The sequence below is a fragment of the Martes martes genome, assembly GCF_963455335.1.
Source record: "Martes martes genome assembly, chromosome: 7".
NCBI lineage: Eukaryota > Metazoa > Chordata > Mammalia > Carnivora > Mustelidae > Martes > Martes martes.
In genome coordinates this window covers 80,564,703-80,592,036 of record NC_137894.1, presented here as the reverse complement: position 1 = coordinate 80,592,036, position 27,334 = coordinate 80,564,703, and the positions used below count along the sequence as shown (strand labels likewise).

The 27,334-nt window shown below is 35.5% G+C and overlaps 1 protein-coding gene across 1 annotated transcript in view; it reads right to left on the bottom strand.

The window, feature by feature from the left end:
- Positions 1-27,334, bottom strand: part of ARHGAP5 (Rho GTPase activating protein 5) — a 72,922-nt gene that overhangs the window by 33,383 nt on the left and 12,205 nt on the right. Inside the window, exon 2 of the mRNA XM_080807724.1 lies at positions 22,529-26,416. Within this exon, the coding sequence (XP_080663850.1) occupies positions 22,529-26,248 (3,720 nt within the window). The 5' untranslated portion in view covers positions 26,249-26,416. The remainder of the gene's footprint in view (positions 1-22,528; positions 26,417-27,334) is intronic.

Genomic DNA, 27,334 nt, shown 5'->3' with positions numbered 1-27,334 from the left:
ATTCTTTACTTAGTATATCAATTCGGATTGATACAATCAATACAAGCAACTATAAATTTTTAAAAAATTCTCAAATATGTAATATTATTTAAATAACAGCACAAACTCCTGAAAAAAACATGTGATGAAACATCATTGATAATAAAGAGCTTATATGTTAAGAATCTGTGCTATGGAAGAAAGAATGAACTTTTTTTTTATAGTTACACACAGAACTAATTCTAAATTACAGTGGTTTGGCTATATAATAAAATCGCATCTACAATTTTGTGGCTCAAACTACAAAATGTAAAAATAATCTGATAATAGGCCAAAACCAAAGACCTCAATATACCCTAAAAGGAGAAAAAAATAAGAGATAGTGTAATTATGCTAGTGCATGACAGACTATCATGACTACTGGGAGAGGTAAGAAAGAGAAACTGAAATAGAAGTTCAATATGTATTTAATGATAAAAATAAGCAACACACAAACTAAGTTTCTTCATTTTTCTTTTTCTTTCTTACATTTTTATCTCCAACTGAAGTGGAATAAAAATAGGAAACAAGACAAAAAGCAAACTGAAACTTACAAAAATAAATACAAATGAAATAAGATCAACTAAAGAAGATTCTCAGACATGGTAAAAACTAAACCCAACTAGGGCCTCCTGGGTGGCTCAATTGGCTAAGCATCTGCCTTTGGCTCAGGTCATGATCTCAGGGTCCTAGGACTGAGTTCCACGCTGGCTTCCCGGCTCAGGGGGAGTTTGCTTTTCCCTCTCCCTGCTGCTTGCCCTGCTTGTGCTCTGTATCTCTATCAATCTCTGACAAATAAAATCTTAAAAAAACAAAAAAACCTAAATCCAACTAAACACATGCCATTTAAACAAAGGGACTTCTAAGAGTTGAAAATAAAAGTAAAGGAAAAGTAATGACTTTTTCTTTTTTTTTTTAAGATTTTATTTATTTATTTGACAGAGATCACAAGTAGGCAGAGAGGCAGGCCGAGAGAGAGGAGGAAGCAGGCTCCCTGCTGAGCAGAGAGCCTGATGCGGGACTCGATCCCAGGACCCTAGGATCATGACCTGAGCCGAAAGCAGATGCTTTCACCCACTGAGCCACCCAGGTTTCCTGACTTTTTCTTTTTTAAGAGCAATGTTAAATTGGAGTTGTCTTCAAGGCAAAATGCTTTGGACTAGAGTCACCCCTATTCTCTAACCCTTTTCTCCTTTAACATTAATCTGTCCCTTCCCTGGGTCATTCTCCTGAACATATCATTAGTTTCTAATACTTGTCATCTTTAAAAACAAACATGAAAACCCTCCTTTGATCCCATGTTGACCTCTGTCTACCACCCCAATTCTCGCTTTTTTTTAAACTGGCGTTTTAAGTTTTTATTTTCATTCCAGTTAATCAACATACAATGACATATATTAGTTTCAGGTGTTTTGCTCCCTCTCACAGCAAAACTTCTTGGAGGTTCCATGCACATCTACTATCCACCATCTACTTTTCAAATCCCATTCACTCTTCAACCTACTTCCATCAGGGTTTTTCTCTTCCATTCTACTTAACCAGCTTGTCAAGACCAGACTCTTCTACACTTTAAAATTAAAAAGAAACATTTCACTTCACCCTTCCTGAGCTCTCAGAAACATTGTTTCCTGACTACTACTTCCTTAACCACTTGCTTTCCCGGCTCCCATTTCATTACACTCTTTGCTGAAATGATTTCTTTTTCAGTTTCACCTGCCAACATTCTGGTTTACCAAACTCAGTTCTGAGCCCTCCATTCTTCTCTCACTACTCTACACCCTTAGGTGAATTTATCTAATTTCGAGTTTTAAATCCTTTAAATCCTGATGCCTCTTTTTCTAAGTACCAGATTCATACGCCTAACTTCTATACTTTCACTAGGACCTTGACATAGGTATTTTAAACATTAACATAATAAGCACACAGTAGATCTCTTGATTTTCTCTGGTCTGAAACCTTTCACATTTAGTCTTCACTATCTCAGTATATCTACCTAGTTACTTAGACCACAAATCTAGGAGTTGATCTTGATTTTCCCTCTTCCCTTACTCTCCACAGCAACTGCATAAAAAGCTCCGTTGATATGACTTCCAAAATATTATGTAGAAACTGTCCACTTTTCCCTTTTTTTGGCACCTGTACTAGCAAAATACATAGCACATGATAAACAGATGTTCAGTAAACACTGACAGAAGCACACAAAATTACAAACAAGAACCAGAGAAAGCCTTTACCATGTAAGATTTCTGTTAATAAATACACAAAGTACTGTTTGTTGGTTTATTTACCAGTCTATGGAAAGTTTCATTATACCAAATTCTTCATATCTATGGGAGTCACTATGTAGGTATACCTACACTTAAGCACCCAAACCTAATAAAATAAGGAATCATACAAACAATGATTACACATCATAAAATTACAAGAAAAATTATATAGCCAACTCTATGTGAATTCATTTGGATATAAGGTGATGCACTTTTTAAAATTTAAATTCAATTAACATATAATGTATTATTAGTTTCAGAGGCAGAGATCAGTGATTCATCAGTCTTATATAATACCCAGTGCTCTTTACATCACATACCCTCCTTAATGTCCATCACCCAGTTCCATCCCCCTTGTCCTCCAAGAACCCTGTTTGTTTCCTATACTAAGAGGCCCTTATGGTTTGTCTCCCTACCTGATTTCACCTTGTTTTATTTTTCCCTCTTTCCCTATGATTGTTTTGTTTCTTAAATTCCGTATGAGTGAGGTCACATAATTTTCTTCTCTGACTTATTTCGCTTTGCAAAGTACCCTCTAGTTCCAACCACGTTGTTACAAATGGCAAGATTTCATTGTTTTTTTTTAAATGGCTGAGTAAAATTCCAGTCCGTGTGTGTGTTTACCACATTTTTACCCATTCATCTGTCAACACATCTGGGCTCTTCCCATAGTTTGGCTATTGTGGGCATTGCTGCTATAAACGCTGGGCTGCAGGTGCCCCTTCAGATCCCTACTTTTCTATCTTTGGGGTAAATACCCATTAGTGCAATTGCCGGGTCGTAGGGTAGCGCTGTTTTCAACTTTTTGAGGAACCTCCATACTGTTTTCCAGAGTGGCTACATCAACTTTCCCACTAACAGTGCAGGAGGGTTCCTCCTTTTCTGCATCCTCACCAACATCTGTCGTTTCCTGACTTATTAATTTTAGCCATTCTGACTGGTGTGAGATGGTATCTGATTGTGATTTTGAGTTGTATTTCCCTGATAGCCAGAGGGATACTGAACATTTTTTCATGTGTCTGGTGGCCATTTGGATGTCTTCTAATTGTAAAACCTGTTCATGTCTTATGCCCATTTCTTGATTGCATTATTTGTTCTGTGGGGGGTGAGTTTGGTAAGTTCTTTATAGATTTTGGATACTAGCCCTTTATTTGATACATCATTTGCAAATATCCTCTCCCATCCTGTCAAGTGTCTTTTGGTTTTGTCCACTGCTTCCTTTGCTGCACAAAAGCCTTTTATCTTGATGAAGTCCTAATCATTCATTTTTTGCCTTTGTTTCCCTTACCTTTGGAGGCATGTCTAGCAAGAAGTTGCTACAGCCAAGGTCACAGAGGTTACTGTCTGTGTTCTCCTCCATGACCGATGGATTCCTGTCTCACATTTCGGTTTTCCATCCATTTTTTAGTCTAGTTTTGTGTATGATGTAAGGAAATAGTGCAGTTTCATTCTTCTGCATGTGGACATCCAATTTTCCCAACACCATCTGTTGAAGAGACTGTCTTTTTTCCATTGGGTATTCTCTCCTGCTTTGTCAAAGATTAGTTGACCATATAGCTGAGGGTCCATTTCTGGGCTCTCTGTTCTGTTCCACTGATTTGTCTGTTTTTGGGCCAGTACCATACTGTCTTGATGATTACGGCTTTGTAATAGAGCTTAAAGTCTGGAACTCTGATGCCACCAGCTTTTGTTTTCTTTTTCAACATTTCTTTGGCCATTCAGGTCTTTTTTTTGTTTCCATACAAATTTTAGTATTATTTGTTCTGCCTCTGTGAAAATTGATGGTATTTTCATAGGGATTGCACTGAATGTATAGATTCCTCTAGGCAGCATAAATGTTTGAAAATATTTTCCTTCCAATTCATGACCATGGAACGTTTTTCCATATCTTTGTGAATTTCAAGAGTGTTCTATAGTTTTCTGAGTACAGATCCTTTGCCTCTTTGGTTAGGTTTATTCTTAGGTATCTCATGGTTTTGGGTGCAAGTATAAATGGGATCAACTGATTTCTGTGCATTGATTTTTATATTCTGCTACTCTGCTAAACTCCTGTACGAGTTCTAGCAATTTTGGGATAGAGTCTTTTGGGTTTTCCACAAAAAGTATCATACCATCTGCAAAGAGTGAGAGTTTGACCTCTTCTTTGCCAACTCAGATGCCTTTTCTTTTTGTTGTCTGACTGCTGAGACGAGGACTTCTAGTACTATGTTGAAAAGTAGTGGTGAGAGTGGACATCCCTAACCTTAGGGGAAAAGCTCTCAGTTTTTCCTGAGAATGATATTTGCTCTGGGCTTTTTGTATATGGCTTTTATGATAGTGAGGTATGCCCCCTCTATCCATTCACTGTAAAGACTTCTAATCAGGAAGGGATGCTGTATTTTGTCAAATGCTTTTTCTGCATCTATTGGGAGTATCATATGGTTCTTGTTTGTTTTTTTGTTTGTTTTAATGTAGTGTATCACCATTGATTGATTTGCAAATGTTGAACCACCCTTGCAGCCCAGGAATAAATCCTACTTGGTCATGATGATTAACTCTTTTCATGTACTGTTGGATCTTACTGGCTAGCATCTTGGTAAGAATTTTTGCATCCATGTTCATCAGGGATATTGGTCTGTAATTCTCCTTTTGGTGGGGTCTTTGTCTGATTTTGGGATCAAGGAAATACAAGCCTCATAGAAAGAGTCTGGAAGTTTTCCTTCCATTTCAATTTTTTGAAATAGCTTCAGAAGAATAGGTATTAATTATTTAAATGTTTGGTAGAATTCCCCTGGGAAACCATTTGTCCCTGGACTCTTGTTTGTGGAGATTTTTGATTACTGCTTCAATTTCCTTGCTGGTTACAGGTTTGGTAAGGCTTTCTACTCCTTCCTGGTACAGTTTTGGGAATATATATGTTTCTAGGAATGCATCCATTTCTTCCAGATTGCCTAATCTGTTGGCATATAGCTGCTCATAATATGTTCTTATAATTGTATTTCTTCCATGTATTTCATTGATTACTGCTCTAATCTTGATTATTTCCCTTCTCCTGCTGGGTTTAAGGCTTTATTTGCTGTTCTATCTCCAGCTCCTTTAGGTGTAAGGTTAGATTGTGTATTTGAGACGGTTCTTTTCTCCTGAGGAAGGCTTGTACTACTACTATACACTTCTTTGGACTGCCTTGCCTGCATCCCAAAAGTTTTTAATGGTTGTGTTTTCATTTTCATTTGTTTCCATGAATTTTTTAAAAATTTCCTTAATTTCCTGGTTGACCCATACATTCTTTAGTAGGATGTTCTTTAGCCTCCATGTATTTGAGTTCTTTCCAAATTTCCTCTTGTGATTGAGCTCCAGTCTCAACGTACTGTGATCTGAAAGTATGCAGGGAAGATCTCAATCTTTTGGTATTGGTTGAGACCTGATTTGTGACCCAGGATGTGATCTCTTCTGGAGAATGTTCCATGCGCACTAGAGAAGAATGTTGCTTTGGGCAAGAATGCTCTAAATGTATCTGTGAAGTCCAGTGTGTCATTCAAAGCCCTTGTTTCCTTGTTGATTTTCTACTTAAATCTGTCCATTTCAGTAAAGCGGGTGTTAAAGTTCCCTACTATTATTGTATTATTATTGATGTGTTTAATTTTGTTATTAATTGGCTTATATAATTGGCTTCTCCCATGTTAGGAACACAGACATTTACAACTGTTAGATCTTCTTGTTGGATACTCTTTAATTATGATATGTCCTTCCTCATCTCTTATTACAGTCTTTGGTTTAAAATCTAATTTGTCTGAAATAAGGATTGCCACCCCACTTTCTTTTAATGTCCACGGGCATGATCAATAGTTTTCCACCCCCTCACTTTAAATCTGGAGGTGTATTTGGGTCTAAAATGAATCTTTTGCAGAAAGCATATCGACAGGTCTTGCTTTTTTATCCAATCTGATACCCTGTGTCTTTTGATTTGGGCATTTAGCCCATTTACATTCAGAGTAACTACTGAAAGATATATATTTAGTGCCATTGTATTACCTGTAAAGTGACTGTTATTGTTTCTGCTTCTTTCTGGTCTACATTACTTTTGGACTCTCTCTTTGCTTAAAGGATCCCTTTTAATATTTCTTACAGGGTTGCTTTAGTGATCACAAATTCCTTTAGTTTCTGTTTGTTCTGGATGCTTTTTCTCTCTCCTCCCATTTTGAATGATATCCCAGTTGGAAAAAGTATTCTTTGCTGCACATTCTCCTCATTTAGCACCTGAATATACTATACCAGTCCTTTTCGGCCTGCCCGGTCTCTGTGGATAGGTCTTCTGCCAGTCTAATGTTTCTACCCTTGAGGTTATGGACCTCTTGTCCTGAGCTGCTTTCAGGATTTTCTCTTTGTCTCTGAGATTTGCAAGATTCACTATATATAATGTCTATGTCGGGGTGCTGACCTATTTTTACTGATCATGAGGGGGGGTTCTCTGTGCCTCCTGGACTTGAATGCCGGTTTCTTTCCCTAGATTAGGGAAGTTCTCTGCTATAATTTGTTCCAACACATCTCCTGCTCCCCCCACTTCCTCTTCTTCTGGGATCCCAATTATTCTAATAATGTTTCATTTTATGGTATCACTTATCTCCTGAATTCTCCCTCTGTGATCTAATAGTTGCTCATCTCTCTTTTTCTCAGCTTCTTTATTCTCCATCATTTAGTCTTCTGTATCACTAATTCTCTCTTTTGTCTCATTTGTCCCAGCAGTTAGAGGCTCCATTTTTTATTGTATTTCATTGATAGCCTTTATTTCAACTTCATTAGATTTCAGTTCTTTTATTTCTCCAGAAAGGGATTCTCTAGTGTCCTCTATGCTTTTTTTTCAAGCTCAGCTAATATCTATAATCATTAATCTGAACCCTAGTTCTGATATCTTACTTAAATACATACTGATCAAGTCCCTGGCAGTCAGTACTACCTCTTGTTCTCTCTGAAGTGAGTTTTTCTGTCTTGTCATTCTTACAGAAGAAAATGGTCACTTTTCTATTTATAGAGTTGTGGCTATTCTTTTCTTAGATATCCGGTTGAGTTCACAGGTATTCAGAATGATTTGACAGCTATCTAGCTCAATTCTTGGTACCAGATCAAACTAAAGTTTCCTATTCCTCTGCCTTCTTGGACTATGTACTAGTACTTAGTGATGTACTTCCTACAGTGTGTAAGAACTGAGTACTATGTGCATAGCATCATGCTAGATATGTTCACAATATAAAAATCGTGGAGGTAATGTTAATGCTTCAAGAAGTACATTATGGAGAAAAAGAAACCTCACTACCTATCATTTAATTAACAGCACATATAAAAATAGTACATGATTAAGTGTCAAAATAACCGGATGCAAGGCTTAAATCCAGACTTCAAAAGCTAGAACTTAAAAAGGAAGCGATGAGGTCAGAGGTATTTCAGAAATTTAGAAAGAATTTGGTCTGTATTTACTCATTTAAACACTTGGGTGCCTTGGGTTCAGCATAAGAACCCAGAAATCACTATAAACTGCATTTATTCCTTACTATATATTAGGTACTTGGTAGTAATACATGTATAACCTTAACTGTCACAACAGCTCTGAGACTACTACTATTCTCTATCTATTTTACATCTATTTCAATACACCTGTAATGTGCAGGAATGAATAATGTGGGCAGAGAGGTATGTAAGGGCCACATTGTTAATGGTGTTAGGCAGGTCCCTAAGAAATTTGAACTTTATACAGGGGCTACAAAATATATTTTGGAGGGAGAAAGGTTAGACACTTTATTTTAATACTATCACTCAGAAAGAAACATAAAAGAAAAGTATGAAGCAAGGACAAACAGGAGACACAAAAACTTAAGTTACTGTACCACCTATGCTAGTGAAGCTATGCAGAAACAACCCATCACACATTCCTAGTGGGACTCTAAAATGGTATACCCACTTTGGAAAACAGTTTGACAGTTTCTCATAACACTAAATATGAAAATACCAAATGACCCAGCAATTGCACTCTTGGGCATTTATCCCAGAGAAGAGAAAACTTGTATTTACATAAAAATCTGTATTTTATGGTTCATAATTACTTCATTCATAACAGTCCCAAACTAGAAACAACAGACGCCCTTCAACAGGTTACATAACTGTGGTATATCCACACCATGAAGTATTACTCAGCAAAAAGGGGGACAAACTAATGATTTATGGCAACAACTTGAATGAATCTCAAGGTAATGATGCTGAAAAGAAAAAGTCAATCTCAAAGGTGCATATGGTATGATTCCATTCATATAACATTCTAGAACTGGCAAAATTATGAAATGACAAAATGGAAAACAAATTACTGGTTGCCAGGGCTTATGAATAAGGGGAGGGTGTGGTTATAAAAAGACAACAGAAGAGATCTGTCAGTTATAGAACTGTTTTGCATCTTGTTGTGAATACACAAACTTACCCATGTGATTAATTACATAGAACTAAATACACACATACTCACACACACACACACAAATGAGTACAAGTAAAACGGGAAATCTAAGTAAGATCTGTGAATCCTGTTAATGTCAAAACCCCGGCTGTGATATTGTACTACAGTTTTACAACATTTGTGGGAAACTGGGCAAAGGGCATATGGGACCTTTTGGCATTATTTTACAAAAACATGTCAATCTACAATTTCTCATATATTAAAATTATTATTTAAAAAAAAGATCACCACAATAATCCAAGTAAGAAGTTATGACAACTTTAACCAAGACTGCGACAATGAAATGTATCAACATATTTTATAGCAGAATAAACACCAGCCAACTAAGATAAACAGCAACAGCATGTAGCTTTGGCCCATAGTAGCTCCTTCCTGAAAATACATTCTCATTCAATCAAGGTAAGGAGAGGGAAAGAAATTCTATGACCTCTGAGGAAAATTCTGTCTTTCATAATGAGCAGGTACAAGCTTGTCTTACATGACTGACGTCTAGAATCTCACAGGAATTTCCCTAAAGACCACATTTTGTTATACAGGGTTTCTCAACTTTAGTATTATTGACATTTTGGGCTGTATAATCCTTTGTTGTGGGAGATCACCTATGAATTGCTTAGCAGAAACCCTGGCTTCTCCCCAAGAGCTACCAGTAGCTACTCCCTACCCCAGCTATGACAGCCAAAAATGTTTCCAGACTTTGCCAGATGTTCCCTGGAGAGTAAAACTGACCCCAGTTGAGAACTACTGTGCTAGGCTCATTAAAAACAAGAACAAAGAAGTCAAATCTGGGAGATAGCTACAGATAGATTCTGAGAAGTCTGAAAATTTTAACTTTAAAAAAGGTCAGTATTTAACTCATGAATGAAAAACATTACTGTAGGGAACACAAACATGAATAATCATAACTGCCATCAAGAAACTTACAGTGTAGCAAGAAAAAACTTATTAAACTAAAAAGTGATAAAGCTACTACAAAGCAATTACTTTAGATGAGAGAAATAAGTATTACATCAGAGCATACACTTATATCTGTATAAGAAGCCTTTAATGGGAGCCAGGACTCCATGAAGATTTACTTAATCCTTTTTTTAAAAAGTCTATTAAAGCTACAGGTACTGACTGAGGGTCCACAATTTGGAAATGAGGGATGTTGTCAAGGCTTTCACATCCTTTGTGAAAAGAGGGGAGACATTAACTGAGGGTAAATAAATGTGGTCTGGATTCTTATACCTACTAACAGACAGACTGCTTCTAGCATTGATTCATCTCTAAGATGCCATCTCTCTATAAAGCATTTCAACATAAATTATCTAGCGGACAGTAACTTTATTAATGACATTAACAACTTCACCAACCAAAAAATAAACATGTAATCATCTGGAGAGGGTCCTAGCAAAATACCTAACTATTCAAATGAATAATGGGTGGATTTCCTCCTAGTTTCCCCACATATATTCACATGAAAATGGGTTTTTTATTATACCAGCACTTCATTCTTAAAACCACTGATTTTCCTTTTGCTTCACAACTAATCTGTTAAGTACTTTCCCTTACTCTAATGACTGTCAATCAGAGGATCGAGAGGGAAAAAAAATTTTCAGTGTCTCTTCCTCCTTCCTCATTATCAACAGAGGTTCTTAAGCAAGAGGCCGCAGCTTTAGAAAGTATAGTAAACCCTTAAAACTCAGTAAAGTTTCGTGCATGTGCATTTTTCCAGGAAAAGTACCCAAACCTTTCTTCAAATTTTCAAAGGCTAAGAACACTTCCCCTGAAGCTCAAAATGATTACTTTGTACAAAGTACTCAAGGTATACCTTCTATTTTGACAAAATTAGATACAATCACAAGATCACTTCTGTCACACACTTTATTTTGTTCTAAAATTTGGAAACAACAAAAATCACTACTTTTAAAAAGCAGTCCTTTTGGGGTTTCCTTTTTTTGCAATCATAGCTTAAGCCCTATTTACTTGAGGACTCTTTTACAACATCAACTAAGATGACAAGAAAACATCAGAGTTAGAAATCATAAAACTATACCTATTGTAAGAGGGTGGTGGGGATATGGACATTGTGGAGGGTATGTGCTATGATGAGTGCTGTGAAATGTGTAAACCTGGCGATTCACAGACCTGTGCCCCTGGGGATAAAAATACATTATATGTTTATTAAAATAAATTAATTAGTTAAAAAAAAACTATACCTATTGTAGAAATAACTCTTCTAGGATTGAGTGGAACAATTTGTAATATGCCAAATTTTAGAGTACATAAAATAAAGAACCCTATAAAATTACCCATAAGTCCTGGAATAGTAACAATTGTCCAATAATAAAAAATTATAATAATATTCTATGATACAGGAGTTAAGTGACTCCTTGATATATTAATATAGCCTAACAATTATAATTAATGTGCTGCAGAGGAGTAATTTCAATATTTGCAGTATGCCAGTTTTTGCTAAACATTCAAATATGTTGCTATGAAAGCAAAGAAAAAAAAGTTTGAATAGAAAGCCACACCAAAGAAATTTACATGTGCTTTTAAGTTAGTGAAAACAAGCACACCAGTGACACAATCATTTAAATTAAGCCCCATCAGAACACATGAGTGAAATAAATATACTTTAAAAATTGACCATCTAGTTACATTTCAATCTGAATTGAAAAGTACTAAATCATGGTCAAATGGACACCATAGAACAAGTTCAAAGAAATAGTAAAATATAAACAGAAATACTCACCTTATATATTCATACCTATATAACACCATAAATTGATATACCCAACACCAGAAATGACACCAACTTTATGAGAAATTTTAGCAATGCCATATAACCAATCAGGCATAGACCAATTTAGCCAGTGAGTAAGAAAGCAAGTGAAATGGTTACTAAAGAACACCTCACCAAATTCTTCCCAAATGAGATTAGAGATAGGAAAGAGCTAAATCTTGCTGAAAACGTAAGACGTTTAATTTTCAACAAAATCATATTTTACTGGACTGAATTCCTTGAGACTAGAACCCATAACCAATTCATTTCTGTATTCTTAGCTTCAAACAGTGCTCAGGCATAGCAGACATTTAGTAAAATGCTCTTTGAATAAAATGACAGTTTTCTTAAGTTAAAATAAATGGTAATTACTAAAAAAAAAAAAAAACCCAAAACAATCAGACAAACCAAAAAACCCCACCCCACATAAATGGTTCTGTTGTCACCATTAACAAAAGCCACATATTCAAACTGACTTCAACTGACAACAGTCAACGTAATGTACTAGGCCATAAGATTAATTATAAATCTTGTTTGTAATAGGTATTGTGATTTTTGTCCCATAAAAAGTACCCCACAATTTGGGGAAAAGGCAACTTCGCCCAGAGCTCTAGGGATGAAGGCTCAGGCCTACATTCAGTACCATAAATTCTATTCTCCTGGCCAGAGTTCACTGGTTAGGAATGGATACAGGACTCAAGGTAAATAGGCTGGAAAAGATGCTGACTGAGGAGTCTGGAAAAGCAACCTTCTCATTCTTCTGCATATACTGCCTTTATAAAGAGTAACCCACACTGTCTCCCCAAACAAATTTTGCAAGACCATAATGGTTATAATGGATACTCTCAACTGGCAAGAAATCTAACCAAGGTACTCTCCCAGAATAGGTAAAAAATAGAAAATCTCAAACTTTCAGGCAGTTCAAGACTGTTAAATGACCTTGCTCATGAAACAAAGTCTACTCCCTATCTGTATGTGATCTGTAAGTATTGTTCTTTCTATAGGAAGCTTTTTAGCACCCAACTTTTATTTAGCCTTAATTAAAATTCTTTCAAGAATTTTAGTTTCTCTCAGATGTGAACACTGACAGACCATCAAATAACTGTCAAGAGGTTAAATGATATACACTAAAAAATGAAAACTTACCCTGTAATTTATGCATTTTGATATAGACAAACAAGAGTTCAATATAGACATATCTCATTACTTTTCTATCTGGAATGAACAATCAAGAGAAAATCTTCACCACCATTGTTTGGGTAAGAGTATTTTTAAAAGGTATTTTACTTAATAAAGACTAAGATTCTAGAAGTCAGAAGTCAAATAATTCTAAACCTAAGATTACATTCTAAAGAATCTATCATACTAATTAATACTAAGGTATCAGTTCACTATTTACTAATATTAAATTAACATTTTCTGATTCAATATATACAGATAGACATCTATCTCCTCAAAGCTTGTTTTGAAGGTAACATACCTATTTTGCGATTCTTCCCCAAACTCTGTTACAATGGCTACAGCAGTACGATCTTCTAAGACATTATCTGAGAATCTGGTTTAGTAAGAAGGAAGCAGTAAAACAGAGAAAAGAATATGGACTGGAAGCAACATTTGAAAATAAGATAGGAATTGGTAGTTGTTAATATAAATAAGAGAATGAAAAGATCCAGGACCTGGAAGATCGGAAAATAATTTTAAAAGCTGAAAATGAAAAATCAACATAATAGAAAAATACTCTAATGCACCATAAAATTCACCAAATATTTTACTATTTTTTGTCTGAATCAAGCTAACAGCACTGAAAGAGATAACTGAAGAGAAACCAAACTGGATTAAACACACTTATACCTCATTTCATTGAATGAGTGTGTTACAAACCGGCAATTTTATCAATACAACTCAAATTTCTCATCCTCTTAAAGCAGGTTATGAAATCAATTTAGTAGGTCACAACTAGCACCCCCTCATTTCACTGTCACAGACAAGAAAATCAAAATAACATATACAGTAGCGGCATCATTTTTTTGAGATTTCACTTATGTAGAAACATTTATGTGTATGATTTAAACAAAATAATTCCTATGGTTGCAATCAAGAAATGTCATACAAGGTTTGGATCTCATAACTAAACTCATTTTGGAGTATAAAGGACAATCAAGCACAGAGCCTCTGAATGACAAGCTCAAATCTCTGAGCCTAACTCAGATGCCACTAGGACCCAAAGGTTATGATTTTCCAGGTGTTAAGAAATCTGAGAAAAGATTCCTGGATTACAGCTCCCATCTTGGAATCAAAGGATGAAGGTAAACAGGATGACCTTTCCTCTGAGGGGATTAAAAAAAAAAAAAAAAAAAGGCAAAGAAAAGCATAAACTCAGGTTCAGAATTAATAAGAGCATTTAATTTAAAAATAAGTCCAGAAACTAATCCAATATTATGGGACAAAGGACTGTTGTGAAATACAGCCAGAGTACATGGGGAAATTTTAGGCCTAATACATACAAATACAAATGCCAAGCATCTGAAACACATAGTTCTCATGTCTATCACAATTCCAAATATAATCACTCATTATATTCTGAGCTGAAGGAATCAGCTCAGAAGCAGTAAGTGTTACTATTACTCTCTACCTACTGTTCTTAAGGATCATCTTACTACTTAGCATTCAACACTGGCAATTCCTCAAGGCTTGAAGACACTCCTCTATTCTCTTCCTAGGTCAATTTCATCTACTGCCATCTCTACTTCATTGTCTCCTAAATATGTATCTCCAACTCAGTGCTCTCCTATGAGGAATGGTATATCTAACTGCCAAACTGATATCTCAACCTGAACTCTAAAGCCAGTTTTAATTCCCACTCCCCAACTCCAAACCTGGCAAATTTCTAATGTTCTACATCATAAACAGCATCATCACTGTTTAAGCTGCATAAGCTAAAACCAAGAAGGTATCTTTCCTATCTCATTCATCACCCTCCCTCTTCCCCCACACAATACATCATCAAACTTAGGGATTCTAAGTACTCTCAAATCCATCTCATTCTCTCCCTCTGCCACTATTCTCCCTCTCCACTACAACTACTCAAAGCCTTTCTCATGGTTTATTTAGACTACTCTAGTATGCCAATTATTCTTCCATCATTCAACCCATTCTCCACACCAAAACAACGTAATTTCAAATCCATTGCTGTCTAGTTGAAAATTACTCTAAAAAATAAATTAACTGTCTAAAATACTCTAAAACAAAAATGTCTAACAATGCTAAAAAAGGTCCAAATCTAGTCCTAACTCTCAAGTCCCTCCCCTTCAACCACCCTCTCCCATAGAACAAGTCAGCAAACTATTGCCTGGGGACCTGCTGCCTGTTTTTTGAAAACAGCCATACTCAATCATGAGTATGAGCCATACTCATATTGTCAATGGCTGCTTTGGTATTGCCAAGAGCAGATATGACCAGTTATAACAGAGGCTGTATTACCTGCAAAGCCTAAAATACTACCTGGCTCTTTATACAAGTATGCCAGCACCTTCATTAGATTAATGACCACCCACAGTGGTCTTTTTAAAGAACACACCACTTTCCCTTTTACAACATTCAGCACTAAATAGTTTTCCATCCACCCAACTATTCCTCTAGTTAAGTCCGACTAACCCATCAGATCTGACTTAAAATGATACTTCTCAGGGAGGGCATTCTTTACTCTCTAGACCAGCACATCCCATTTCAGATTAGCCACATGCAATAGCCCCATATGGGTACCACACTGGAATAGGAGCTCCAAGCCGGAAGACTGTATGTTTTGAGGTGCTCTATTCAATTCCATTGGTCATTGTGCCTATCGCTGTGCCAGTACCAATCTTACATGCCAAAGGTTTACATTATCTGATAAAATAAGCACATACACCCAACACCACCCCTCCATCTCTGCCTTTCTTAAGTGTCCTATTCTAGGCTCTTTACTCTTCCATATATGGATTAGAATCTGTATGTGAAATTATCTGAAAACCTAACACTGAATGAAACACTGAATCCAGAGATTAGTCTGAAGAGCAGTGACTTCATGATACACTATATGCATGGATAGGAAGGCACTAGAGTTCCTCATTTATTTAGATATTTTTCACTGTCTTTCAATACTTTTATTACTTTTCTACATAGTTATTTGCACAATAACTCCCAGGCACTGGACAATCTCCCTTTTTTTTTTTTTTTAAATAAAGATTGATTGGTTGATTTGACAGAGAGAGATCACAAGTAGGCAGAGAGGCAGGCAGAGAGAGAGGAGGGGAAGCAGGCTCCCTGCTGAGCAGAGAACCTAATGCGGGGCTCGATCCCAGGACCCTGAGATCATGACCTGGGCCAAAAGCAGAGGCTTTAACCCACTGAGCCACCCAGGCGCCCCTCCTGTGCTTTTTGAAGTGATACTTTCTCTATTTTTACTAGTCATTTATTGCTGATATACAGAGATGCAATTGACTTTTGGTTACTGACACATATCAAGCTATTTTGCTAACTCTTCTATCCACTGATAATTTATTTGTAGATCCTTTCTGGCTTTTACATAAACTATCACATCAGCCAATAATGACAATTTTGTTTCCTCCATTTCAATATTCATACTTTTAATTGTTTCCTATCGTATTGCTTTGAGTGGGATCTCCACATAATACTGAATATAGCACCACTGAATAAAGTGGTGACAGTGTGTACATTATCTTGTTCCAGGTTGAAAAAGAAATCTATCTCCCCATTTAGGGTATATGTTGCAGATTTCACTTGTTTATTTGTAGATACCTTCTTTCAAGTTAAGGTTCTCATCTGTTCACAATATAGTTTTCTATGAATCTATTAAATTATAAAGTGTCTTTCATATATTGTTGTTACACTTTTTTTTTTGCTGTTACATGGCCAAAATCCCTTTTCTAAAACCCTTGAGGAAAACAGGCTTTAGAATTTGGATATTTTTAGACATTAGTCAAAATGTACAGTACAAAAAAATGTCAATTATCTAATGCAATTAAATTGTGGGTCAGTACCCTGTACTCAAATACACTAGTATTTTTGCAGTGACTTGTACAGATATTTACTCTATAAGATAAATGATGATTAAAAACAGCCTCAAATCAGATTCCGCCATCAAGTACAGGTCAAATCAGATTATGCTGCAAAGTTGAAAAAAAAAAACACACCTTGGTTTTCCTAAGTTGATGAATTTCAAAATTGCAGTCAAGGTTCTGTGGATCTGTATTTTATTTAGGATTCTTCCATATACACTCCTAAGTAAAACAGGACTATAATTTTCCTTTCTTATACCATCCTTGTCTGGTTCTGAAATTAAGACTAGAGGACTTCAGAGAATGAATTAAAAAATGTATTCTCCTGCCTTCTGTTTGCTGGAACAGTTTGTAGAACACTGAAATGATCTGTTCCTTGGAGAGTCTTCTGGAAAATGATCTGGGCATGGTATTTTTGTGCAAGACAGAACTACTACAACTTATTTAATAGTTACAGGATTATTCGAAGCTTTCTTGTCTAGGTAATTATACATTTTTAGGAGTTAATTTTGTTTCTACTTTCTAATGCCTTGACATAAAATTCTTGACAGTATTCTATTCTTTTTAATCTGATCTATAATTATGTTCCCTTTTTCACTCTCAGTATTTAATTGTCTTCTCTTTTTTTCTCATCAGTCTTGCGGGATGTTTATCTATTTTTCTAGTCTTCTTAAAGAATCAACTTCTAGCTTTATTGATTTCTCATTTGGTCTCTGTACCCCTATAACTTTAAAAGTGAATATGTTAAAAAAAAAAAAAAAGAAAGAAAGAAAAGGTGAATATGTAGGGGTACCTGGCTGGCTCAGTTGGTAGAGCATGTGACTCTTAATGTTGGGGTTCTAAGTTCAGGCTCCACACTGGGTATAATATACAGATTATTTTAAAATAAAATTATTTAAAAGAATTTATTTATTTGACAGACAGAGATCACAAGTAGGCAGACAAACAGGCAGAGAGAGAGTAGGAAGCAGGCTCCCCTTTGAGCAGAGAGCCCAACATGGGGCTCGATCCCAGGACCCTGGAATCATGACCTGAACCGAAGGCAGAGGCTTTAACCCACTGAGCCACCCAGGTGCCCCTAAAATAAATTCTTAAATAAATAAAAATAAAAATGGGGACGCCTGGGTGCCTCAGTCAAGTAAGTGTCCAACTCCTGATCTTAGCTCAGGTCTTGATCTCAGAGTTCTGAGTTCAAGCCTCATGTTGAGCTTAATGCTCAGCAGGGAGCACACTTAAAAAAATAAAAAAAAAAACAAACTGTATATGTACATCAGCTTCCCACTTAGACTATGTGATACCAATCTCATCCCTACCTTCCACCTACCCAACACAACTTTCCTTGCTCCTCTGGCCTTGCTTAACTAACTGCTTTGGATTTAAACTAGTTTTTCAGTGTTGTAGATTTTTATAAATACAATGCTATTTCTCAATACCCAAATAAGGGCAGTTTTCTATCACCTCTCACCTTACTTCAGTCATAATTTTATGCCCCTGTACAAATGATTCTCCCCACCTAAAATATCTTTACTCCTTCTCCGAAGCCAATTAAAAAACCCAAAAGTAATGATTTACACCTTTCTCTTCATGAAGTTTTGTGACATACTACATACTCCATGGCAATCTCTGTCTATATTCTTTTAATATTTATATTTAAATAAACTATCACAAAATAGTAGATACACTTTTTTATTTAACAAATTTACCAATGTGTCAGGCACCGTTGTAAATAAACATGAATTGATTTTTCATAGCAGCCCTAAGTAGTACGATTATCTCTATTTTCCTAGTTGGAAGTGCAGAGAAGTTATGCACTTACAGTTTGTAAGTGGCAGAGCCTCAATTCAAATCCTAGAAGTCTGGCTCTAGACCATGTGCTCTTAAGAATTACAATATGCTTCCTTAAATTGCTCTAGTAGTACTTTCTTAACACTGCCCCAAGCACAAGGTACGATCTCTCAAATTCCACTTAAGCTCTTTAAGGAGGGATGCATGTCTTTAACTTTTCATATCCTTCAACAGCTTTTTGTACAGACTTTAAGTGTCTAGCAGGTTTTTAATGAATGCTTACTGAACTGAAACATGAGATGACAATTACTCAAGTCCAGATGACACAATGAATATAATTTTTAGACAAACTAGTTTGCACTGAAGTGCTCCAGTCTTTCTATAATGCTTAACAAAAGATACCATGGATAACTGTGATACAATAAAAATAAAACAAGATGAAATCAGAGAGGGAGACAAACCTAAGAGACTCTTAACCACAAAAACAAACTAAGGGATGCTGGAGGGAAGAGGGTGGGGGAATGGGGTAACTGGGTGATGGGTATTAAGGAGGGCAAGTGATATAATTAGCACTGGGTATTACATACAACTTATGAATCACTGACCTCTACCTCTGAAACTAATAATACACTATGTTAATTAACTGAATTTAAATTAAGTTAAAAGTAATAATAAAGTTAGCCTTGAGTGAGCTAAAGCATTTCACTGTGCATATATACAAAACCATAAAATATAAACTGTGACACAAAACTGTATCTATGAAATTTCACTGTTACCTATGTTTTTCTTTTTAAGACCACAGGTACAGAAACCAAACATTTAAATGATACCTGATTCAAAAATTACTTACAGATGTGAAGCCTTCTAAAATACAGTTTCTCCAATTTTTTTAGTTTTCAAATATAATATATGAATCTAAAAATTAAAGCAATGTTATACAGAAGTGCAAGCAAATTCTAAGATAACTCTAAAAGACAGCTGAAACTACTGAGTTAAAGCAACTGAAAGCAGATTATAAATACGACTCCAAGTTGATTCACTACTTCAACAGAAGTGAGGAAAAGATGGACACCAAACGAAAGTTATATTAAACAAAAGACTGAGTGGAATCAAATATATGAAACATTTGCAGGTGTGGAGGAAGAGAATTTAGGCCCATTTTTGTCTGTGGGATGATAATAAAAAATTAAAGACAAATTGCTATAGTCAGTGACTTTAAGATGAGGTGATTGTAAACACCACCATTACTTTATGTACCTCTAAAAAAAAAAGAAAGAATAAAATCCTGTGCTAATTAAGATATGCCATCCATTACTAGACATACCAGATTTAGGAGCTATAAACAAACAAACAAAACCCAAAACCCTGGATTTTATAATCAATTAAAATATTTATCTTCCAGAACTTATGATAAGGTTACATCCCAATAAACCCACTGTTAAGTTGAAAACATTAAATTAAAAAAGCACTTAATACACTAACATTCTGATCATATACTTTAGCCTGGCCTACCTTAAATGCGCTCAAAACATACTAGCCTGCAAATGAGCAAAATCACCTAACACAACCCTATTCTATTAATAAGGAGTTGAGTATCTTGTAATTTACTGAATACTGTACTGAAAGTGAAAAATAGAATGATTGTTTACCCTTGTGATCATCTGGCTGACTGGAATTACAGTTTATTACCACTGCCCTGTATCACAAGAGTGTATTGTACTGCATATCTTCCTAGCCCAGGAAAAAATCAAAATTCTAAATTCTAAACATGGTTTTACTTAATGTGTTATTCCTTTTGCACCATCATGAGGCTGAAAAATCCTAAACTGAACCATCCTAAGCCTGGTACCATGTGTACAGTTAAGTGACTACATAAGACAAATCAGGTATGAGAAGATTTGCTTCAATTCGAGAACATTATTAATAAACTAACTGGAGGGGCACCTGGGTGGCTCAGTGGGTTAAAGCCTCTGCCTTCAGCTCAGGTCATGATCTCAAGGTCCTAGGATAGAGCCCTGCATCGGGCTCTCTGCTCAGCGGGGAGCCTGCTTCTCCCTCCCCCCACCCCCCCCCCTCCGCCTGCCTCTCTGCCTACTTGTGATCTCTGTCAAATAAATAAATAAAATCTTAAAAAAAAAATAAACTAACTGGAATCAGAGGTTGTGCTAAAATTTCAGAATATTAATACAGATTTGGCATATTCCTTCCTTGCATAGTACTCATAGTTAAGAAATTAATACTAAAAGAAGTAGAGTACATAGAGAAATGACTGAAAAGGAATAAACTTTTATGTAAACTGGCCGCTGTAACAGAAAATGATAGCAAAATTTGAAACCTGGAAGCCTAACCACCCATTTTTAATACAACTTGCTAAATGAAAAATGTAATGACTAAAACGTATAATCGAAAAAACTTTTTTAAAAATAAAAAGTATAATCGAAATACTATGGAGCAATAGGGAAAAATACAACTAAGTGAAAAAATAAAAACTACATATATACTATTGTTGGAACTAAATAGAAATTAGGAAAAATTAGGAGAAGATATAAAGAAAACTAATGAGAAAGATTTCAACGTGTTCTGTTTTTGATCACAGATTGTGTATTAAATAGTAATACTTTAACCTAATTAAATTTCCTGATTTTGATAACTATACAGTTGTTATTTAAGAGAATGTTCTTATTCTTAGGAAATAAAGTATTTAACAGTAAAAAGAGTCCCAACATCTGCAACTTCATCTCACAGGGTTCAAAATGAATAAACCCCAATAAATACTCACACGAAATAAATCAAGGAAGGGGGACAAAATGTAAATAGCTGGTAAATCTCAGTAAAGGGTAAATAAAAGCTCCTTTTACTCTTCCTGCAGCTATTCTCGAAGTTGAAATTTTAACAGAAAATTACCAAAACAATTAAGCAGACTTATGATCAAAAACGGAAAAATAACACACACACAAAAACAATTTAAAATGGGGCACCTGGGTGGCTCAGTTGGTTAGGCGTTTGCCTTCAGCTCGGGTCATGATCCCAGGGTCCTGGGATAGAGTCCCACCTTGGCTCCCTGCTCAAAGGGGAGCCTGCTTCTCCCTCTCCTCCCTGATCCTGCTCTCTCTCACGCGCTCTCTCTCTCTCTCAGATAAATAATAAAATCTTTTCAAAAAATAAAATAAAATGGAATGACTGTAAATGCCTCATCCTCATTAATAAGCATTAAGTAGTATTAATAACAAACAAATTGAGAAAAAATGCTGAAGTTTTTTGACAGTGATAAAACATGTAGAGAGAACTAGTGATAATAGGTTGAGTACAAAAGATGCCAAAGATGTTTAGCCAGTAGCATGTGATGAGAGTACCCGTAGTAAACAAACATGTATTAAGACTATGGACGTAACTGATGAAGAAACCATCAATATGCAGAATAAAAGCCTGCTGAAAGCTATCTCAAAACCATAAAAATCTTAAGCAAAGTTTGTGCACACTCAAGAGTCAAAGAGTACTAGAAGTGAAGGTGCTAAAGTACCACTGTAATAAAGATCTAATGGAAATTACAAAATACAACTTAGCATACATATTTAAGTTTTTAGTGCTTAATACAATCAGGTAAATTACTCTCTACTAAAAACAGATATTGCTATTTAGTCAAAATGCTACAACTCAAACTTCAGAAACTTTTCTACATGTCTTTAGACAAAACACCACCACCCACAAAAAAGAATCCTAGAACTGTTCAATTTCCAATATTACAAATTATCAGTTTGACTATATTGTCATGATCCTTGATTGAGACAGGTATTTCAAAATAATTTTCCAAAACTGACAGGTCAAAAGGCAAAAAAAGACATAAATGGGATGCTTACAAACAAAATAGAGCAAAATCACGCTATATCTGGGCTTCTATTAGGAAAATAAACATATTCACCTAGAATGATTATACTGAAGAATATGGATTCAAACTTCTACATTAAATAAGGCACAAATAAAAAGGCAATTTAATAAGTAATGAAAATATTCATCCTCACAAAATATTCAGAAAATTACTGAATGACATAGGCATCCTAAGTTCTCAATGATGTCAAGTTCATTATCTTAAAAAAATACATATTTTAAAAAGCAAAAACAAACATCTTTATAAACATCTCTTACTATGAGTTAAACTTACCTTTTTATCTTCTTTTACTTTGTGGGTTTTCTTCTTCATTTTCTTATCATCTAACTCCTGGTCTGAGGTGATTGCAGGATTATCAATACCACCTTTCCAAGTTTCAACAGGAGAAAGAAGCGGATCTTCTTCACTTCCACGATGTCTTCCTTTTCTTTTTGTTTTAGAAGTGGTAAAAGCCTCATCATCACTTGCATCTGAATGTGTTCTTCTATAGTATGACTTGGCTTTACTAAACAGGGTTTTAGATTTGTATTTGTATTTTGAAGGCCTCCTTTCTCCATGACTTTTTGACGTTCTATCAGAAAATCCATTTTCTTCATCTCCTTGGGTGTTATTTACAAAGGAGTTTCGAATTTTAATAATGCGAGTCTGACTATCATCTGGGACAACATATATCTCTTCAGAATAGCCCTTCTGTTTGAAAATTGTGTCAATAGGTTCCGCATAGTTATCTGAAGGATCCATATCTTCAGGATGTGCCAAAGGCACCCGTGAAGTCTGTTTTCTTGGATTTTTACCAATACCAGCTTCAATTGTTTTTACAAGGTTTGGATCCAGTTTTTTCACATTTGTCTTAGGTACAACTGGTTTAGGTTTAATAGGTGGAGGCACTTTATGGTTGCGTTCATGGTCATGACAATTTGGGGTGCTATGAATAGGATATTCATTTCCTTCTAAATCTAATCTGTATCTAGAACGGTCACTAGGTGTTGGAAGCAACTGTACATCATCTCCAATTGGGCTATAAGGAGGCGGTGCTTCTGTATCATCATCTGAATCAGGATAGTTGTTATATGGAAAACAGTCTCTGGGAGATGGTAGAAAAACATCCTCACTTTGATGGGTTGATTCCCTTGTATTATCAGATAAATAGGAATTTTCTATCATATTTTTTTTCTCTAGAACATCACTGAAAAACAGTGTAAAGACCTCAGTTTGTCGATGATACTGGGATAAAGAATACAGTGCTGTAAATTTAGCAGAGATCTCAGTTGCAATGTGTTCTCCTTCAGTCATTAGTTCCTTGATCGCCTCATTTTCAAAAAAATCTGCTTGGCTGTCAGTAACTGCCACCAGCTGTACAGGAATGGTGTCTTGAACTTCTGACAGAAACGCTCGAAGCATTCCCATTGACGCTTTCCGTTTGGCAGAATAAACTAATATATACCCATGAACCAGTTCATCTTTCCTCACTCCAATTGAAGAATGGTATGATAATATTGTGATCTGTATTCGCCTCCTTTTTTCACCAATGATTTTATCAAGCATTAGGGAATTATTTTGTCCAGCTTGAGCAGCACTACAAGAATGAGAATCAAGGAAGGGTGAAAGAATAAGATCCACACTAAAGGGATCACCACACATGGCACACATGACAATTCTCAGGTCAGCTTCTGATACATCCTTACTGGTTGGAACTGGGCTCACGACATCTAAATTATGCTTAACTGATTCTAATACTCCTCTGAGAGCTTGCTTTATTTGGGTTTCATTAAATTTACGAGGATATGTACCGGGAGGTACATCGACAAAAGGGCACTGTAACTTGTTTGCCAACTGTTGCCCTTGGTGCCTGAGAATTGGTAGATTCTTACTCATAGAATCTCTCTGATTAGCCAGAATTAAGGTAAATGGAAGATTAGCCATATACTTATCTTTTCTGATTTGAGAAGCTTCAGTTCTTATTTTTCCAATAAATTCCCCAATAAAATTCAGTGACTCAATGGAATTAAATACACAGAAGCACCCATGTGGTTTAAAGGCGGCAGTCCACAACTGACTTAAGAAGTAAGGCGACTTGGCATCAACTGGCCGAAGATCAAGTTCATAAATTTTTCCATCTAAGGCATACTCATCATCAGTAGATTGTGTTCTTATCTCATTTGCTAGTTCTTGAGCAAGGCCATCCTTCCCTAAAATGAAAAGGTTAACTTTATCTATACTGGTACTATCATGATATAACCGTAAGCGGCCATGATCCAACTGCGAAAGACTACTGGCAAGTAACTGCTCCACTTTAATGTCTGTACAATTTTGGCCACTAAGACAGGTTTCTTTAGTGGGATGATAAACAAACCCTATGTGCTTAAGTAGAAGAGATTCCCTATCGGGTGCAAGTTTCTGTAAAGCTTTATATCTAGGTTCTTCACTCAAAACTGTATGAATTTCACTCATTTTATCTGAACTAGGTGTTGCATTAAGATCTAAATCATAAAAAAGTTCAGAGTGCTCAAAAAGCATTTCCTGAAACTCTTCTTTGGCTTTTTCAACTATTTCTCGCTGATGCCTACCATACACCTCTTTGCTATCAGCCTCAGTGATATATTTGAAGGCTTCATCCTCCATAACAAAGCACATAACTTCTTCCCATGGTTGCCCAGGTGAAATGAACTGAATTTTTTCCAGAGTCTTTTTGAATTTTTCCTTCATTTCTACCCTTCTTTTCTCTGATATCAGATGCTGTACATGGTTCTGATAAACTTTTTCAGCTTCTAAAGTGCTCAGGAGGTCAAATGGAATTCGTCTATCATTAATTTTATCTATGTGGTCAGTTTCATCCCAAGGTGTTTTTTCTAGCACCACAAAACATAACTGAAAATCTGCTCTCTTTTCCATTAACTTCAAAGCTTCTGACCAATTCAAATGTTCAATCTCTTCTAGGTTTGGCAAAAGAGTGTTAAAAGCTCTTGGTAAAGTATTTATATATTCTTCTCTCCTTTTTCTTATATGTTCCTGTTTAAGTTGTTCTATATGTTTTGAAAATGTATTTCTGGCCTTTCTTGTTCCCTCTAAGTTGATGTATTCTTCATAATCAGGATGATTTTTTAATTTATTACTAACAGTTTTCCAAGTTGCATGATAATCTCTCACAGTCTGCACAAGTTTTTCAAACTTATCTGTTGCTGTGACAACAAGTTGTCGCTGTGTTTTATAAGCATCCAGATAGGGAATAATTTTAGGCTTGCCACGAGTTTTATCCAACATTTGTACCAGTGCAGTAAAACATGTCTCAATGTTGACATTAAATCGTGCTGATGTTTCCACTACAAGAAGGTTCTTTTTGTTTGAAGCAAAAGCCTGAACTTCTCTAAGATAATGATCCACGCATTCATCACATTTAGTTGCTGCTATTATTACAGGCTTTTTTGATTTTGATAGTTGGACAAAAAGATTATTCACAAATTTAAGTTGATCATCAAACTTCCTATTGCATCCCTGGCTCACATCAATGCACAGTAAAAATCCGTCTACATTGAGCTTTCCTTCAGGCATTTGCTTCTGTTCAAAGTCTTGCTCCAAGCCCAGCTGATCAGTGCAAATGTACATTAGTTTCTCTGCTGACTGCAATTTAGAGGCAGCTGCACGTTTTATATATGGTTGCAAATTCGTACTCCGATGAGGCAAGAAAGTCTGGTCATCAATGAACTCTGTTTGTTCAATGACATGAATTTTGCATTCTATTCCATCTTCACCATTTTGTGTTATGTCACCCCAGTATAAAAAGTGATCATTGTTTACCACTCGTCCTCCAAAGTCAATGGTGCTAAGCACAGAAGTATGTTCTGGGTAATATTCATCTGCTTTTGAGCGTACAAATCTATTGCACAAACAAGACTTTCCAACTCCACAGTTACCTTTATCTTTTTCAGTCCCAGAGAGTCCAACTACACTGATAGTATAGGATGGGGGGCGAGGCTCTTTGTTTTTTGCCATCATAACTCTCTTCTCATGTCTCTACATTCATAAAGATAACCAGATATACTTCTCATTCTGAAAATAAAATCATCTCAAAATACAGATCCCAAAGTTCAGAACTATATTTGGTTCTTTGTATTTCCCTCATTTCTGTGCAGAAAGGTCTTCAAAATCATATGGATCATCTTCCTAGAAAGAGGAGAAAAAGGACAAAATTTAATCATGAAATTATACATTATATCATATACACACTAAAGATATTTATAACAAATAACTATGGACATTAACAGTAAATATTACATGTATTTTAGGAAGCCACCATAAAAACTGTTTATGATTTATTGCTTTAAATGCAAGATGACTTAAAAATTTAAGACAAATCTAACAATTAAAATAACTACACACTTAATTTAAGGTAATGTCTCAAGAAATTTAAAATAAGCCCCTAATAACCAAATGTGCACTTTATTTTATCTCTGCTCCTTCCTTTAAGTTTGAAGAAATAACTAGTCTTATCCCCTTCCTCAATTTTCTTGCCTTCTGTGACTATACTATGCTTGCTGATAATTAAATGCACCAGTTGCCATTAACAACTCCCTTACAACTTTCAAAAACAACCTGCTATTATACCGTTCCTCAAAACTTATTTCCTAAAATGGAATCTCATATAAATTTAGGAAGATTTTACAAGCATGTAAAATTTTTCACAAAGTTTAACACGTTCCTGTGAAATCTATCAAATTTTATGCCCCAAAACAAATTCAGAACATTCAAATACTTCAACAGGAAAATTGAAATGGACAGTTAATACAAATACTGAAAGTATTTAACTAGACCAATGTTTCTCAAACTCTCAAGGTGAAGGATCAATTTTTATTTCATATCTGCGAGTCCAATTTTGTAAAACCCAAAAAGTGAACTTTTTTCAAAAATCCAAACCCTAATAAGATTCAAGAAACATAAAATTACTGTCCAACAACTTCTAAATGTTCTTGATTTCTATATTCATTTCCTGCCAGAATAGTTACAAAAAGCTCATGGATCACATTTTGAGTAGAACCAAGCTGAAGAATTTTGAGATTGTCTACTTGAGACAATCGTTTAGAA